General features: G+C 38.5%; 1 protein-coding gene across 2 annotated transcripts in view; it reads left to right on the top strand.

Moving 5' to 3' along the window:
- WDR70 (WD repeat domain 70) overlaps window positions 1-15676 on the top strand; it is a 345496-nt gene that overhangs the window by 21277 nt on the left and 308543 nt on the right. For both annotated transcript variants that reach the window (XM_053592015.1, XM_053592008.1), the window contains exons 5-6: window positions 6952-7072; window positions 12238-12430. In XM_053592015.1, the coding sequence (XP_053447990.1) occupies window positions 6952-7072; window positions 12238-12430 (314 nt within the window). The remainder of the gene's footprint in view (window positions 1-6951; window positions 7073-12237; window positions 12431-15676) is intronic.

The raw sequence follows: 15676 nt of genomic DNA, 5'->3' as shown, positions 1-15676 counted from the left end.
GTCTGACTTTCATCTCATTTTTTTCTTTCCTGCTTACAGCGGAACCAGTATTTGGAAGGCTGGGCCAGAGGTGGCTTTCAGAGCTGTATACAACACTGACTGTTGACCCAGACAGTATAAAAAATTGAGACATACAGTGAATGTGGCTGCTGCTGTTGAATCCCTGCTTTAATGAGTTGTAACAGACATTTATGAAAGCCCCGATTTCCAGACTGGTTTGATACCAGTTGGTTGGCAATTCTAGGTACCACCTAAGGTTCTTCAGAAGAGCCTGAACTCTTCTGTTTTCTTTGGATCTGATTTAGATCATTTTAATACAATAGAAGGGGTAAATGTAACTTGATAGAGCAGAAGGGGATAGGAATCAGACAGACAGGACTCCTGGAAAAATTTAGTTTGAATCAATGTTGTTATGGTACCTAATTCTCATTGGTTTTAAAATGTTAAATTACTAGCAATATCTAATATTTGGACAAGGAACTTATCACAAAATATTTTTGGTCTTCAGAAGAAAAACTTTTTTTTGGTATGGTGAAAAGCTACATATAGTGTGTGTGTGTGTGTGTGTATATATATATATACATTTTTTTTTTTTTTTTTTTTTTTTGCAGTTTTTGGCCGGGGCTGGGTTTGAACCCGCCACCTTCGGTATATGGGGCCAGCGCCCTACTCTTTTGAGCCACAGTCACAGCCCTGAAAAACTACATATAGTATTTTTTTAAAAAAAAAATCATTATTGGGCGGCACCTGTGGCTCAGTCAGTAGGGCGCCGGCCCCATATACCGAGGGTGGTGGGTTCAAACCCGGCCCCGGCCAAACTGTAACCAAAAAAAAAAAATAGCCGGGCGTTATGGCGGGCGCCTGTAGTCCCAGCTACTTGGGAGGCTGAGGCAAGAGAATCGCTTAAGCCCAGGAGTTGGAGGTTGCTGTGAGCTGTGTGAGGCCACGGCACTCTACCAAGGGCGATAAGGTGACACTCTGTCTCTACAAAAAAAAAAAAAAAAAAATCATTATTATGGCAAATTTCAAGCATGGTAGTATAGTAACAGGCTATAATGTGCCTATCACTCAGATTTAACTACTGTAACAATTTATGGCTAGTATTATTTCCCTTCCTTCACTCTGGGAGGCTGAGGTGGGTGGATTGCTTGAGCTCACAGGTTTGAGACCAGCCTGAGTAAGAGCAAAAGAGTGAGATCCCATCTCTACTAAAAATAGAAATCTGAGGCCAGAGGATCACTTGTGCCCAGGAGGTTGCTGTGAACTATGACACCATGTCACTGTACCCAGGGCGACAGCTTGAGACTCTGTCCCTCCCCCCAAAAGTTGAAAATTCTAGACTGAGCGTGGTGGTTCACACTTGTAATCCCAGCACTGTGGGAGGCCAAGGCAGATGGATTGCTTGAGCTAATGAGTTGGAGACCAGCCTGGGCAAGAACCAGACTTTCTTTCTAAAAATAGCCAGGCATTGTGGTAGGATCCTGTAGTCCCAGCTACTTGGAAGTCTGAGGCAAGAGGATCTTTTGAGCCCAAGAGTTTGAGGTTGATGTGAGCTTTGACACCAAAGCACTCTACCAGGGGTAAGAAAGTGAGATTCTGTCTCAAAAAAAAATAAAAAACCTGAACGTTCTGATAATGGCCATTATTTATCTTGTGATTCATATTGGTGTCTTTTCCATGACATCATACTTGAGGAAAGTAAGACTTTGACCTTTGACCCTTTTTAATAGCAAGTTTGTATGTGAGTAAAAAACTATTATGGTTGCTAAATGTTTTAGTAAAAAGGATGAATTACTATAAATCCTTAATAAAATATTCCTTGTGAAATGTCTGGAAATTATGATGGTGTAAGTTGTTTTTTAATGTCTCTCATGTTCCTGAAAGCTATAGTATGCCTAGTACATGTGAAAGATATAGACCCTTTTAAAAAATTGTTATACTTATGAGGAGATAAATGGGGAATTTTTTTTTATTCAAATACTTTAGATTGTAGCTATGCTTTATATGAATTTTGAACCTTTTCTATAACATGGAAAAAACTTCCTTGAAAAAAATAAGATAGGATCTGAGTATGATTTCAGTGGATGATTTAATGATTCGGAAAAGAGAAATTGTTGCTGAAATTTTAGAAATTAGACAAGCTTTTCAAAAATTTTTTCACCTGAAATATTTTTCTCTTTTTTAAAATTTCACATTAATATTAGGGTACAAACGATTAGGTTGCAATGTTTGCATTTGTTAGGTAAAGTCCCTGTGGTGTCCTAGGCTGAGAACATGTGCCATATACCTTTATGTTGTGCCCAGTAGGTAAGAGCACACCAATACTGCTCCCTCCTGCCCTTTCCTCTCCTCTCTTCCCCTTCTCCTGTTTTCCCTCCTCCCCTCTCCTTCCCTTTCCTCCCTCTTCCTCCCCTTTTTCCTCCTCTTCCCCCTCCTACATCCTCCTCATTCCCTCTCCTCAACTTGAATAGAGTTTTTCTCTTGTGTGGAGGTGTATTAGTTCATCTACTGGCTCCATATTAGTATTGAGTACACTGAATACTTGCTTTTCTATTCTCGTGATACTTTACTACAATATTTTTCCTTCCTACTGAAATCCTACCTCATCCTTTAAGGCCCACCTTATATTTTACTTTTTTAAAGAACTATTTCAATACTCCTATGGTCATAGTAATTGTTTCTTGCTTGTCCTTACTTAACACTTTAAACAATACAATAAATTTACTTTAATATTATACATGTCTTGATTAAAAACCTTGTTCTTTGTTTTTATACTTATGATGGGCAACACAGAACTTGGTATATAGTAGTTACATCAAATTTCTTTCTTTCTTTTTTTTTTTGAGACAGTCTCACTATGTTGCCCTCTGTAGAGTGCTTGGTGTCACAGCTCACAGCAATCTCAAATTCTTGGGCTTAAGTGAGTGATTTCTTTTGTCTCAGCCTCCCAAGTAGCTGGGACTACAGGCACCCGCCACAACGCTGGGTAATTTTTTTTTTTTTTAATTGTCGTTGTTTGGCAGGCCCATGCTGGGTTCAAATCCGCCAGCTTCGGTGTATGTGGCTGACACCATAGCTGCTGAGGTATAGGTACTGAACCAAGTCATCTTTTTTTTTTTTTTTTTTTTGTGGTTTTTGGCCGGCGCTGGGTTTGAACCCACCACCTCCGGCATATGGGACCGGCGCCCTACTCCTTGAGCCACAGGCGCCGCCCTAAGTCATCTTATTTTTGATTTCCTAGGATTTTGGCTTTAAACAGATTTAACATTAAATGTAAATGTTTTATGAATTTTTTTAAAGGAATTGTTAAAATATAAAAAAAGAAATAGTAACATACAAGTTTGGGTAAAAAGGATATTATGATTAGAAACATATATTCTAACTTATGTTTCTAGTAATTTTATGTTTTACATTTTATCTTTTGTTCTTTTTTTGGAGACAGAGCCTCAAGCTGTCACCCTGGGTAGAGTAGCATCATAGCTCACAGCAACCTCCAACTCCTGGGCTCAAGCGATTCTCCTGCCTCTGCCTCCCAAGTAGCTGGGACCACAGGCCCTACCACAACAGCCCGCTACTTTTTTTGTTTGCAGCCATCGTTTGGCAGGCCAGGGCTCAATTCGAACCCGCCAGCTCAGATGTATGTGGCTGGTGCCTTAGCCGCTTGAGCCACAGGTGCCAAGCCTTTACATTTTATCTTAACTCATTTCTTCCTGGTTAAGTAGTTGCTCTAGTTGATTGGGTCTAAAATTTTCAGATGCTGTGTTATGTTTCTTGTGTTTTGTGTGAATTAATCCAGATAGGACATTGTAGTTTTGGATAGTTTGCTGTTAAAGTAGACAAAAGTTGCATGTGTAAGTGCGGAAATGGCTATCCAAATTGGAAATTATTTGAAAGTAGTAAAAGCTATTATCATAATAAAATGAGGTACTTGGAAGAATAACAGGTGTTTAGGGTAGGTTAATTAGCTTTTCTAAAGAAAGATAATAGCATATGTAGGATGTTCCATATTGGATGAAAATGAATGAAACAGTCACCATTGTTGGGGAGCTTAAAATCCATAAAATTCTGTTTTACTTTGGTTTTTGTCCTTAGTCCACAATGAGAAAAATAAATATTATTTTCTCTAAAATGTTTTCTTTTTTCTTGGTTTAATGGAGCAGCAGGTGATAGCAGGAACACATCTGAATAGAAAATGTTGAGTCTTTGCTAGAAAAAGTTAGAAGTTTAAATTAAAAAATTAGACTCTCACTAGAATGAGGCAAATAATTTGGACTGTTTATCCATTGGTGAATAATTCTCTAGTTAGACTGGTGGGTAGGTCGCAGTTTCTGTTTAGTCTGGTATGTAAGCAGGCAGTACAGGTCTATACTTCACAGCCCTTTGGAGTCAGAGGCAGGCTCACTATTATGTAAGGAAGGTGTTGCTTGTTGGATAATTTCGTTCTCTTAAAAGTCTGGTCACATCAAGGAGGGATCCAGTTGTGGAGCAAGACCTTCATTCACAGCCATGATAACTAATAACTCTGTTAATTGGGCCTGTTAGCTTCGTGATGCTTTGAGTTCAACTGTAAAGTGGGGATATCTACTTCAGAGGTTGTTAAGATTAAAAGAATTAGGTTATAAGAAGTACTGGAAACCATACTTTTGTAACACAGCTCCATGTACTATTTTTTTTTTGAGACAGAGTCTAACATTTTTGCCCTCTGTAGAGTGCTGTGATGTCACAGCTCACAGCAACCTCAAACTCTTGGGCTTAAGTGATTCTCTTGCCTCAGCCTGGCAAGGCTGGAACCATAGGTGCCTGCCACATCACCTGCCTATTTTTTGGTTATTGTTGTCATTATTGTTTGGCAGACCTGAGCTAGATTTGAACCCACCAGCTCTGGTGTATGTGGCTAGTGCCCTAGCTGCTGAGCTACAGGCGCCGAACAAGCTGCTGCTATTATTTTTTTAAAATTAAAGTTAATGATACGATGTTTTTGTTTGCTTGCAAAGAAGTTATAGAAGACCTTATTGATAGTGGCTCAAATAGGAAAACTTCAGTATCCCATTTGATAATTCTAGAATGGGGCTCTTGGGCAGTCCCTGTTGCTCAAGGAGTAGGGCGCCAGCCTCATATATCTGGGGTGGTGGGTTCGAACCCAGGCCTGGCCAAAAAAAAAAAAAAAGATGGGATGGGGCTTCTTCTCCTGACAAGAAGGACATGGAGTTTTCCCCTTTTTCTCCTTTGCCAGCTTTCCTTGGCTTGTCTTTCTAAGCAGACTTCCTCATGACCCCTAGTTGTTAGAATTTTTTTTTTTTTTTTTGAGACAGAGCCTCCAGCTGTTGCCCTGGGTAGAGTGCCGTGGCATCACAGGTCATTGCAACCTCAAACTCTCAAACTCTTGGGCTCAAGCCATTCTCCTGCCTCCGCCTCCCAAGTAGCTGGGACTTATAGGAGCCCGCCACAACGCCAGGCTATTTTTTGGTTGCAGCTGTCGTTGTTTGGTGGGCCCGGGCTGGGTTCGAACCCACCAGCTCCCGTGTATGTGGCTGGCACTTTTGCCCCTTGAGCCACAGGCGCCGAGCCAGTTGTCAGAAACTTTAGTATATGCAGATGACCACAGCCAGAAAGGGGGATTATTTTGTGTATCTCAGTTTAGGAGTAAAGAAAGTTTTCCCAAAGAAACCTCCAATAAGCTTCCTCTCACATCTTATTAGCCAGTATTGTATGACCCATCAGTTCCAAAACAGCCTTTGGTAGGGTTGTGTGTTTGAATTGGGATCAAGTTTCACCCCTCTGGGAAGGGAGTGGCCCAGTATTACCTGAAGCACAATGCTGCTTCCTCTCTGGAGAAAACTGGTTTTCTTAGCAAGGCAAAGAAAAAAGGAAATGGCTGCTGATTAGGTAGCCTCAGTATTATTTCCTGATTAGGGCAGAATTGGTTCTAAGACCTGAGGGAGGTGAGGCTGGATACAAATGCTGCACACACACCCCCCTCCCCCATCCAGCAATGTTAAGGCCAGGGATATTGAAACTGTAGGGTGACGCACCTGGGCAGTGCAAAGCTGGTGTCTGCCTTGTGGAGAGGGTAGTTAGAGACCCCTTTTATGTGGGGCCATGGGGGTTAGCATATATCATAGCTTGCAGGGAGGACTTTGGTGTGTTAGGGTCCTTTGGCTTGAAATTCAGGGGTGATAGGAGGTGGGACAAACTAGACTCTTTGTTTTGCTTAATTCTTTTCCATATGTTGACCATGTAGATTGGTAATTTTTTTCTCTAATTTTTTTTTGGTGGTAAAACACACATGAAATTTACCATCTTAACCATATTTAGGTGTGCATTCTTGTGCTGCCATCACTATCATTCATCTCCTTAACTGTTCATTTGTAAAATTGGAACTCTCTACCCATTAAACAATAAATAAACAATAATTCTTCATTCTATTTTTTTGTAGCCGCTGGTACCCACCATTATACTTTCTGATTGTGACTAGGTTATCTCATTGTATGTGACATTATACAATATTTACTTTTTGTCATTTGTTTCTTTCACTTAGCATTGTCCTCAAGGTTTATCTAACTTGTAGCATAACACATGATTTCTTTCCTTTTAAAGGCTAGATATCCATTTTGCTAGTCCATTTACCTTTAAATGGATACCTTGGTTATTTCCACATCTTACACATCGTAAACAATGCTGCTATGAACATGGGTGTACACTTATCTTTTTGAGAGCCTGCTTTTTTTTTGCCATAATTGGAATTGCTGGATCAGATGTTAATTCTGTTTCACTTTTTGAGGCACAACCATGCCATTTTCCACAGTGGCTGTATTATGGGTTGATAAATTTTTGCTGTTACTGGTAAAACTGTAAGTTGCATCTTTGTGACTTTGTGACTATGTTGATTTTCAATATCTCTAATACTGACATTTTGAAGTCTATCATTTGAATTTTCTTTTATCTTTTCAGAAGCAAGAGAAAAAGAGGAAGAAATGAGCAGAGAGAAAGAATTAAGAAGACAAATTGAAGATACTGAACCAACATCTTCAGGCTCAAACGTGGTTAGAGATTGTTCAAAATCATCTTTCAGGTGCCTAATTTTCTCAAAAGGCTTCTATCGAACTGTAATTTTCTGGATATTCATAATACAATTTAGGCAAAGTTCCTGATGATTGATCTCATTTTCAGTTGTGAAAAAAATCCTTTCACATTGAGAATCAGTTGAGTTAACAATAGAAAAATTAGCCCAGAGTGGTGGCATGTGCCTGAAGTCTCAGTTACTTAGGGGGCTGCGGCATGGTGGTTCACTCGAGTTGGGGAAGTTGAGGTTGTAGTGAGCTATGATGATACCACTGTAAGGTAGCATGGGCAAGAGAGCAAGATGCTGTTTCAAATAAATAAATTAATTAATTAATTAAATGGTATTCTACATATAATGTTAAAAATCTATGCTTTTTGACTGTGGAACATAACTGTATAAAGTAGGAGAGATTTAGACAAGTTTGCAGTTTGTGTCCCTGTTGTTTTGTCATTTATATCTTTTGTTTCTCTTTGTATGCATTTATGATAACCTTTTCTGGTAGGATCTTTTTGGAAATGGATAATAGGAAAAAATAAAAGGAAAATAAAATTAAGGAGTTGGAGAAAGCAGTTATTGAAAGTACTTTAAAATGAAATTTAATAATGTGGAGTCAGAACTTTAAAAATATAGGCTGGGTGTGGTGGCTCATTCCTGTAATCCTAGCACTTTGGGAGGCCGAGGTGGGTGGATTGCCTGAGCTCACAGGTTTGAGATCAGCTTGAGCTAGAGCAAGACACCACCTCTAAAAGTAACCAGGCATTGTGGTGGGTGCCTGTAGTCCCAGCTACTTGGGAGGCTGAGGCAAGAGAATAAGAGAATTGCTTAAGCCCAAGAGTTTTAGGTTGCTGTGAGCTATGATGCTATGATGCTCATAGGGTGACAAAATGAGACTCTGTCTCAAAAAAAAAAAAAAGGAAAGAACTTTAAAAATATAAACAGATATGTAGATATGAAAGCTGGGTGGAATAATACCTTTTGGGTAAATGCCTGTAAGTGGGATTGTGGAATCATATGGTAATTCTATATTTAGCTTTTTGAGGAACCAGTAGTCTTCTATAGTGGCTGAACACATATACATTCCTACAACAGTGTACATGGGTTCTCTTTTCTCGACATAAAGTGTAGTTTCTTTGTATTTATCTGGCTAGGATTGACTAAACATCTTGGATCTATAAATTGGTTTCATTTCTAGGCTTATTCTTTTGGTCTCTTTGCTATATTTTATTCAGTCATTTATGTATTTAAATAATTATTACATTAGTTTTTTTCTTTGTTTGTTGAGAGTATGCTTTACAAACACACCAGTGATTTAAAAAAAAAAAAATCTGCCTGAGCCTGGCACGTTGGCTCATGCCTATAATCCCAGCACTTGGGAGGCCGAGGCAGGTGGATTTCCTGAGCTCATGAGTTTGCGACTAGCTTGAGCCAGAGCGAGACCCCATCTCTGAAAAAATAGCCGAGCCTTGTGGTGGGCGCCTGTAGTCCCGGCTACTTGGGAGGCTGAGGCCAGAGGATTGCTTTAGCCCAAGAGTTTGAGGTTCCTGTGAGTCTACACGGGACTCTACTGAGGGTGACCAAGTGAGACTTTGTCTCTAGAAAAAACAAAACAAAACTCGCAATAGTATTGAAATTTGGTTTAGAGAAAGCTGGTTACCTGACTACCTCTTTTATTGGCTTTAAGGATGTAAGTGTCATTCAGAAATAAAATACACAGAAGAAGCAAAGCATCATAGGAGAGAAATACTGATATACTTTAAATTTGTAAAGTGTACATTGTTTAGGCATTTCCATTTCCTTTTTAGAAACTAATACCAGAAACAGTGAATTTTGCTTATTAATTTAGTTCCTAAACTGAAATTGTACAACTGCAGACATTATTTAATCTTAGTTAAAATCTCTTTTAAAAATCAACTGAGAAATTAAAAAATTCAACTTTAGGGTTTTCTCATCTAATACATACTATTTCTCAGGCTCTAGTTCATGTCTTGGCACCATGTTCAATCAAGGCATATTTTATTGTATTCTGCTTTTTTTTTCTCTTTTTGGTCTTTTTAAATTATTTTATTATTATTATATTTTATTTATTTTTTTATTTATGGTATTCTGTTTTCTATCAGGGACTTTTTTTGGACATAATTTCATGAACTTTTTTCCATAATATTAAAAATATGTTAAAAATTCTTTATATTTTTGGTTTTGCACTGTAAAAGCAAAACGCCAGAAATGGAATTAGAAGCTTTATGAAAGCTAATATATTCCATCCATATTTTATGTGGGTATTAGGCCTGGATAATCTGTCATGAAATCAACACAGGTCCATTTAGCTGTCAGTTCAGTGCTTACTTCTGAACTAGTTAACTCAGTTAACCTAGCATGGATGCTAAGGAGACTTGTGCTTAAATCATGAAGAAGAAAATATGAGTGTGAGTAGCTTAATATCATTGAACTATTATTTATTTATTTATTTATTTATTTTTTGTAGAGACAGAGTTTCACTGTACTGCCCTTGGTAGAGTGCCATGGCGTCACACAGCTCACAGCAACCTCCAACTCGTGGGCTTACGTGAGTCTCTTGCCTCAGCCTCCCGAGCAGCTGGGACTACAGGCGCCCGCCACAACGCCCAGCTATTTTTTTGTTGCAGTTTGGCCGGGGCTGGGCTTGAACCCGCCACCCTTGGCATATGGGGCTGGTGCCCTACTCACTGAGCCACAGGCGCCGCCCTGAACTATTATTTATTGAGTGCATGTTGTGGGTTAGGAACTGTTTTCGGCACTGGGAATACAGTAAGTGGCAAGTCAGAAGAGACCTGTGTTCTCATTGAGCTCATATTGTTGTGTGAGTGAAGGGACGGATAACAGATCATAGACAACTTAATAATTAATTGAATAAGATAATTTATTATGCATATAATGAAGATAAAGTAAGATCATTAAGGTAATGTTAAGAAAAGTGTGTGGTTGTGTGCAAGTTTAGAAAAGGGTGTACCGGGCGGTGCCTGTGGCTCAGTCGGTAAGGCGCCGGCCCCATATACCGAGGGTGACGGGTTCAAACCCGGCCCTGGCTGAACTGCAACCAAAAAATAGCCGGGCGTTGTGGTGGGCGCCTGTAGTCCCAGCTACTCAGGAGGCTGAGGCAAGAGAATTGCTTAAGCCCAGGAGTTGGAGGTTGCTGTGAGCTGTGTGAGGCCATGGCACTCTACTGAGGGCCATAAAGTGAGACTCTGTCTCTACAAAAAAAAAAAAAAAAAAAGAAAAGGGTGTACCTTGAGTCCTCTTTGAGGAGAGGACATTGAGGAAACTTGAACAATGAGGAAGAGATCCTGTATATCTGGGAAGAGTGAGCTAGGAGAGGGAACTCCAAGTGTAAAAACGCTCATTGTGAACCAAGCTTAAGGCCTGTGGGGCTGAAGATGGTGATCAAGGCCATTGCCTAGCTCAAATCTAGAAACTCAAATCTTTTTTCATCTCTGTAGAAAAAACTGTGTGGTGTCACGGCTCACAGCAACCTCAAACTCTTGGGCTTAAGCGATTCTCTTGCTTCAGCCTCCCAAGTAGCTGGCACTATAGCCACCTACTACAATGCCCAGCTATTTTTTTTGGTGTAGCTGTCATTGTTTAGCAGGCCCAGGCTGGGTTTGAACCTGCCAGCCTCGGTGTATGTGGCTGGTGCCCTAACCACTGAGCTATGGGAGCCAAGCCTAGAAACTCAAATCTTTATGGAGGTTTGCTAGCTCTTATTTCTATATAAGGTTGACATGTATTTGAGAATTTATTCCTTTCCATTTTGAACTTAGTGTAAAACAAAAGAAAAATTTTAGTTTTCTCCTTCAATAGTTATTGAAAACCTATACTTATTCAGGCAGGTATCATTCAGATGCTAGAAACACAGTGATGAACAAAACAGAAATTTTAGTGCTCCTGGAGCTGATGTAGCAGAGATATTTCATTAAAAGGCAGTGACACTTTTAATCCTATAAAATATTTGAAAGATTAATTGATGGAATTAGGAATGCTGAATTCTCAACTCCTTGGAGTGGAGGAGTAGTGGATGATGGTGGCTTTCAAAATGCCTGGAGGTATTTGATAGAAACCTTAACGAAAGTGAATAAAATTCTTTAGGTGTAGTGGATGGAAAAACAGTTGGGAATCGGTATGATATGCCCTGCAGGGGTCTTCAAAATTTTTAAACAGGGGACCAGTTCACTGTCCTTCAGACTGTTGGAGCGTTGGACTATAGTTTAAAAAAAACAAACTATGAACAAATTCTTATGCACACTGCACATACCTTATTTTGAAGTAAAAAAACAAATCAGGAACAAATACAATCACACCGCCTCATGTGGCCTGTGGGCCGTAGTTTGAGTACCCCTACTTAGGTGTTTTTAGAATTGAAGAATGCTACATTTAATGTTTTAGGAGCTTGGCAACTTGGATTAGCACTGAGAAATAATTCGTATTTGAGAAATTATATTGCAACATTTTGGGAATAATATTAACTTTCTTATATGGCTGGCTTTATTTGCATCTGTGGGGAACAGTGATTTGATTCAAGCATGTTTAATAGAAGTATTGGTTATCTCAGTTGTTTTCATTCTTATAGATTTAGTATTTTGTAGTTTTTCTGCCATATTCCTTTGTACTCTTGTCTCTTTAGTGATAATGATCTAATGGGGAAGTATATCTAATGTATACTTCCTGTGATCTTTTATTCTTCCCTTTATGTTTGGGTAAGATAGATAATTATTTTTTTTTTAAGATAGAGTCTTACTTTGTTGCCCTCAGTAGAATGCCGTGGTATCATAGCTCACAGCAACCTCAAACTCTTGAGCTTAAGTGATTCTCTTGCCTCAGCCTACCAAGTAGCTGGGACTATAGGCACCTGCCACAAGGCCTGGCTATTTTTTTTAGAGATGGGGTCTCACTCTGGCTCAGGTTGGTTGCGAACTTGTGAGCGCAGGCAATCTACCCACCTTGGCCTCCCAAGTGCTGGGATTACAGGTGTGAGCCACTGCACCTGGCCAATAGAAATTTTTGTTGTTGTTCATTTCACTTTTTTGGGATAAAATAATATTTGTGTTAAAGGAAGGGCAAGGTTTTCTGAGAAATCAATACTATTTCCAGAATGTGTTCTTTGTTGTAGCATAGGCAAAGAGTTTTTGTTTCTATATTTGCAGGGATACAAGTAGCAGTGAAAGTGAAGAGATTTCTGATTCTTCTGATGATGAGTTAATTGGCCCTCCTTTACCCCCTAAAATGGTAGAAGAACCAGTCAATCTTATGGAGGAAGATACCATTGGTCCTTTACCTCCACCTCTTAATGAAGATGAAGAAGCTGAGGAAGAAGAGGAGGAAGAGGAAGAGGATGAAGTAAGTATTTCAGAGGTAATTTCAGAATTCAGTACAGTAATACCTTTAAAGTACTGTAGTGATCAGTTCACTGCTTAATTGTTATTCATGAGTAAGAACTAATTTAAAAAATATATTTATTATTTATAGCCTTTATTGAAAGAACTTTAGGAGGAAGGAAATAACTAAAAAGTAATAATAGAAGCAAGCAATGTGTTAAAAAGAAGTTAATAAAATACTTTGTGAAATCTACATATTCACATATACACATTGAGTGTGAATAAATCTGGGGAGATTTAAAAACAAAATGAATCTAAAATTGTTGTCAACAAGGAAGTGGAAAATGGGACAGTGGAATCAGTTTATTCATTTTGAGATATTATTTGGGAGGAGGCTAGAGATATCAGTTAACTTTTGATTAGTTCAAGCCAATTGTGCAAGTTATAATTTTAAGAGTAATTGCCCAAAGAATAGAAATAAAATATATAACTTCCAAAATAGTAAAAGAAAAAGTGATAAAGAAAACTAATGGTGTACTTTGTATATTCAACCTGTGGAATAAACAGTTTTTTAACACCTCCTTTCTCTATGTGACGAATTATTTTTAGTAATAATTATGAAATAAAATGAAAAATATTAATAAAAAAGAAACAGCTTTTGTAAATTTGTCAATGACTGTCAAAATGGATATTCTTTGCATATTCATGTTTAATACATAGTGTAGTACATTTGTTAATCTAGGTCTATCGTTGATCAAATAAAACTTTTAAATTTTTCTTTCACATGAAGCAACAGATGTGTGTGTGTGTGCATAAGTAAAATTAGGAAAAGAGAAATTTAAGAATACAAAAGGATAAACTGTGTTAAAATTTTTGTTTTCCAATAAATTCTGGATATTGCAGTATTAACCATATCTTTTTTCCTTTGATAACAATTGTAGTGGCTTTTTGATATCTCTGTAGTCTAAATATTTTCACCAAACTCTCTTCACCAGAAAATCCATGATTTTCTCTTATACTTGGTGAAACCTAAAGTTTTCTTCTCTAAAAATCAGAGAAAATGGCTAAATGATGGCAAATATTGTCATTAAATGATACATTGCTTTAGAATGCTTTTTGTGAAAGCGATTGAGGCATTCAGACATTGTCTTTTGAATTCTTTTGCCAACTTTGTACTGTCTTTTGTTTTTTTTTCATTGATATTCATAGAAAACAGAATTGAATTTAATCATTCTGTATAATTGTCTTTATAATCTTTAAAATTAGTTGGCTGTAAATATGTGGACTTATTTCTGGGTTTTATCGTCTGTTCCCTTGATCTGTATATCTGTTTTAATTCTAGTTCCATGCTATTTGGTTATTGTAGCTTTGTAGTATATTTTGAAGTTAGGCAGAATGATGTCTTTGGCTTGGTTCTTTTTGGTCAGGATTGGCTATTTCTAATCTTATTTGTTTCCATACTGATTTTAGATTTTTTTTTTTTTTTTTTTTTTTTTTAATTTGGCCGGGGCTGGGTTTGAACCCGCAACCTCCGGCATATGATTTTAGATTTTTAAAAAAATTTCTATGAAGGATGTCATTTATCTTTTGGTAGGGATTATATTGAATTTGTAAATCATTTTGAGTAGTATGGTCATTTTATTTTTTTTCATTTATTTTTTTGAGACAGAGTGTCATTATGTCACCCTCGGTAGAGTGCTGTGGCGTCACAGCTCACAGCAACTTCCAACTCTTGGGCTTAAGTGATTCTCTTACCTCAGCCTCCCAAATAGCTGAGACTATAGGCGCCCACCACGATGCCTGGCTTTTTTGGTTGCAGTTCTCATTGTTGTTTAGCTGGCCTGGGCTGGGTTCAAACCCACCAGCCTGGGTGTATGTGGCCGGCACCATAACCACCGTGCTATGGGTGCTGAGCCAGTATGGTCATTTTAACAATATTCTTAGAATCCATGAACATGGGTTGTCTTTTTGTTTGTGTCCTCTTCATTTCCTTTCATCAGAGTTTATAATTTTTATTGAAGAGATCTTTCATCTCCTTAGGTAAATTTATTCCAAGGTCTTTTATTTCTGAGGGTTACATTTGGATGGGGTTGGTGTTGCAGGTCACATAATGTCTAGGAAAAGTGAATGGAAGTAACAAAAGCACAATGTATAGGAATAGATTTAGGATGATGGGAAAATCAGGATGTGTAGAAGAGAGAATTGGTAAAGAAGATCAGACCTTTGACTTGGGACTGATAAATGAGTAAACCCAAAATTCAGCTATGCTGAGCAGTTAAAGCATGGTTGGATAGGAGGTTCAGAATCCCATTTGGAAACCTAAGCCTTTCACAGCTGTGATTATTGTATATCAAGAGACTAAATAACAGTTTTCTACTTTTTTTTTTATTTGAGACAGAGCAACCTCTAACTTCTGGGCTCAAGCGATTCTTCTGCCTCCGCCTCCCAAGTAGCTGGGACTATAGGCGCCCGCCACAACGCCCAGCTATTTTTTTGGTTGCAGTCATCATTGTTGTTTCGTGGGTCTGGGCTGGATTTGAACCTGCCAGCTCATGTGTGTGGCTGGTGCCTTAGCCGCTTAAGCCATAAGCACTGAGCCAGTTTTCTGATTTTTATAGGATGATATGCCTTTGTTTTGGACACAGATTTTTAAGTTTTTTTATGGTTGTACCTTTTCTTTTGTAAATGTGGTAAAAAAAAATGCTGCTAAAATTATATGGAGGTCAAGGCAAGGCTGTTAGAGATACTTGTCAGCAACTACCTTAGTTGTTTTTTTTTCTTTTTTTTTGAGACAGAGCCTCAAGCTGTCGCCCTGAGTAGAGTGCTGTGGTGTCACAGCTCACAGCAACCTCAAACTCTTGGGCTTAAGTAATTCTCTTGCCTCAGCCTCTCAAGTAGCTGGGTCTACAGGTGCCTATCACAATGCCCGGCTTTTTTTTTTCTTTTGGTTGCAGTTGTCATTGTTGTTTAGCAGGCCTGGGCTGGGCTCGAACCCGCCACTCTTGGTGTATGTGTCAGTGCCCTGCCAACTGACCTGCAGGTCCAGCCCAGCAACTGCCTTAGTTTTACAGGTGTGCACTAATTGATACTGCAGAGTTTAGTAGCATCGTTAGTAGGTTATCTCTGAAAATTTTGGATGGCAAGCTAAATGGGAGTGAACCTCTATTTCTTTTCCATTTCTCTTCCTTAGTTCTCTTTCTGACTTAGACAATAATGAGTATTTTCTTTCTTTCTTTCTTTCTTTCTTTCTTTCTTTCTTTCTTTCTTT

The sequence above is a fragment of the Nycticebus coucang genome, chromosome 1 (assembly GCF_027406575.1).
Source record: "Nycticebus coucang isolate mNycCou1 chromosome 1, mNycCou1.pri, whole genome shotgun sequence".
In the NCBI taxonomy this organism is placed as follows: Eukaryota; Metazoa; Chordata; class Mammalia; order Primates; family Lorisidae; genus Nycticebus; species Nycticebus coucang.
This window is presented reverse-complemented; position numbering and strand designations above follow the sequence as displayed.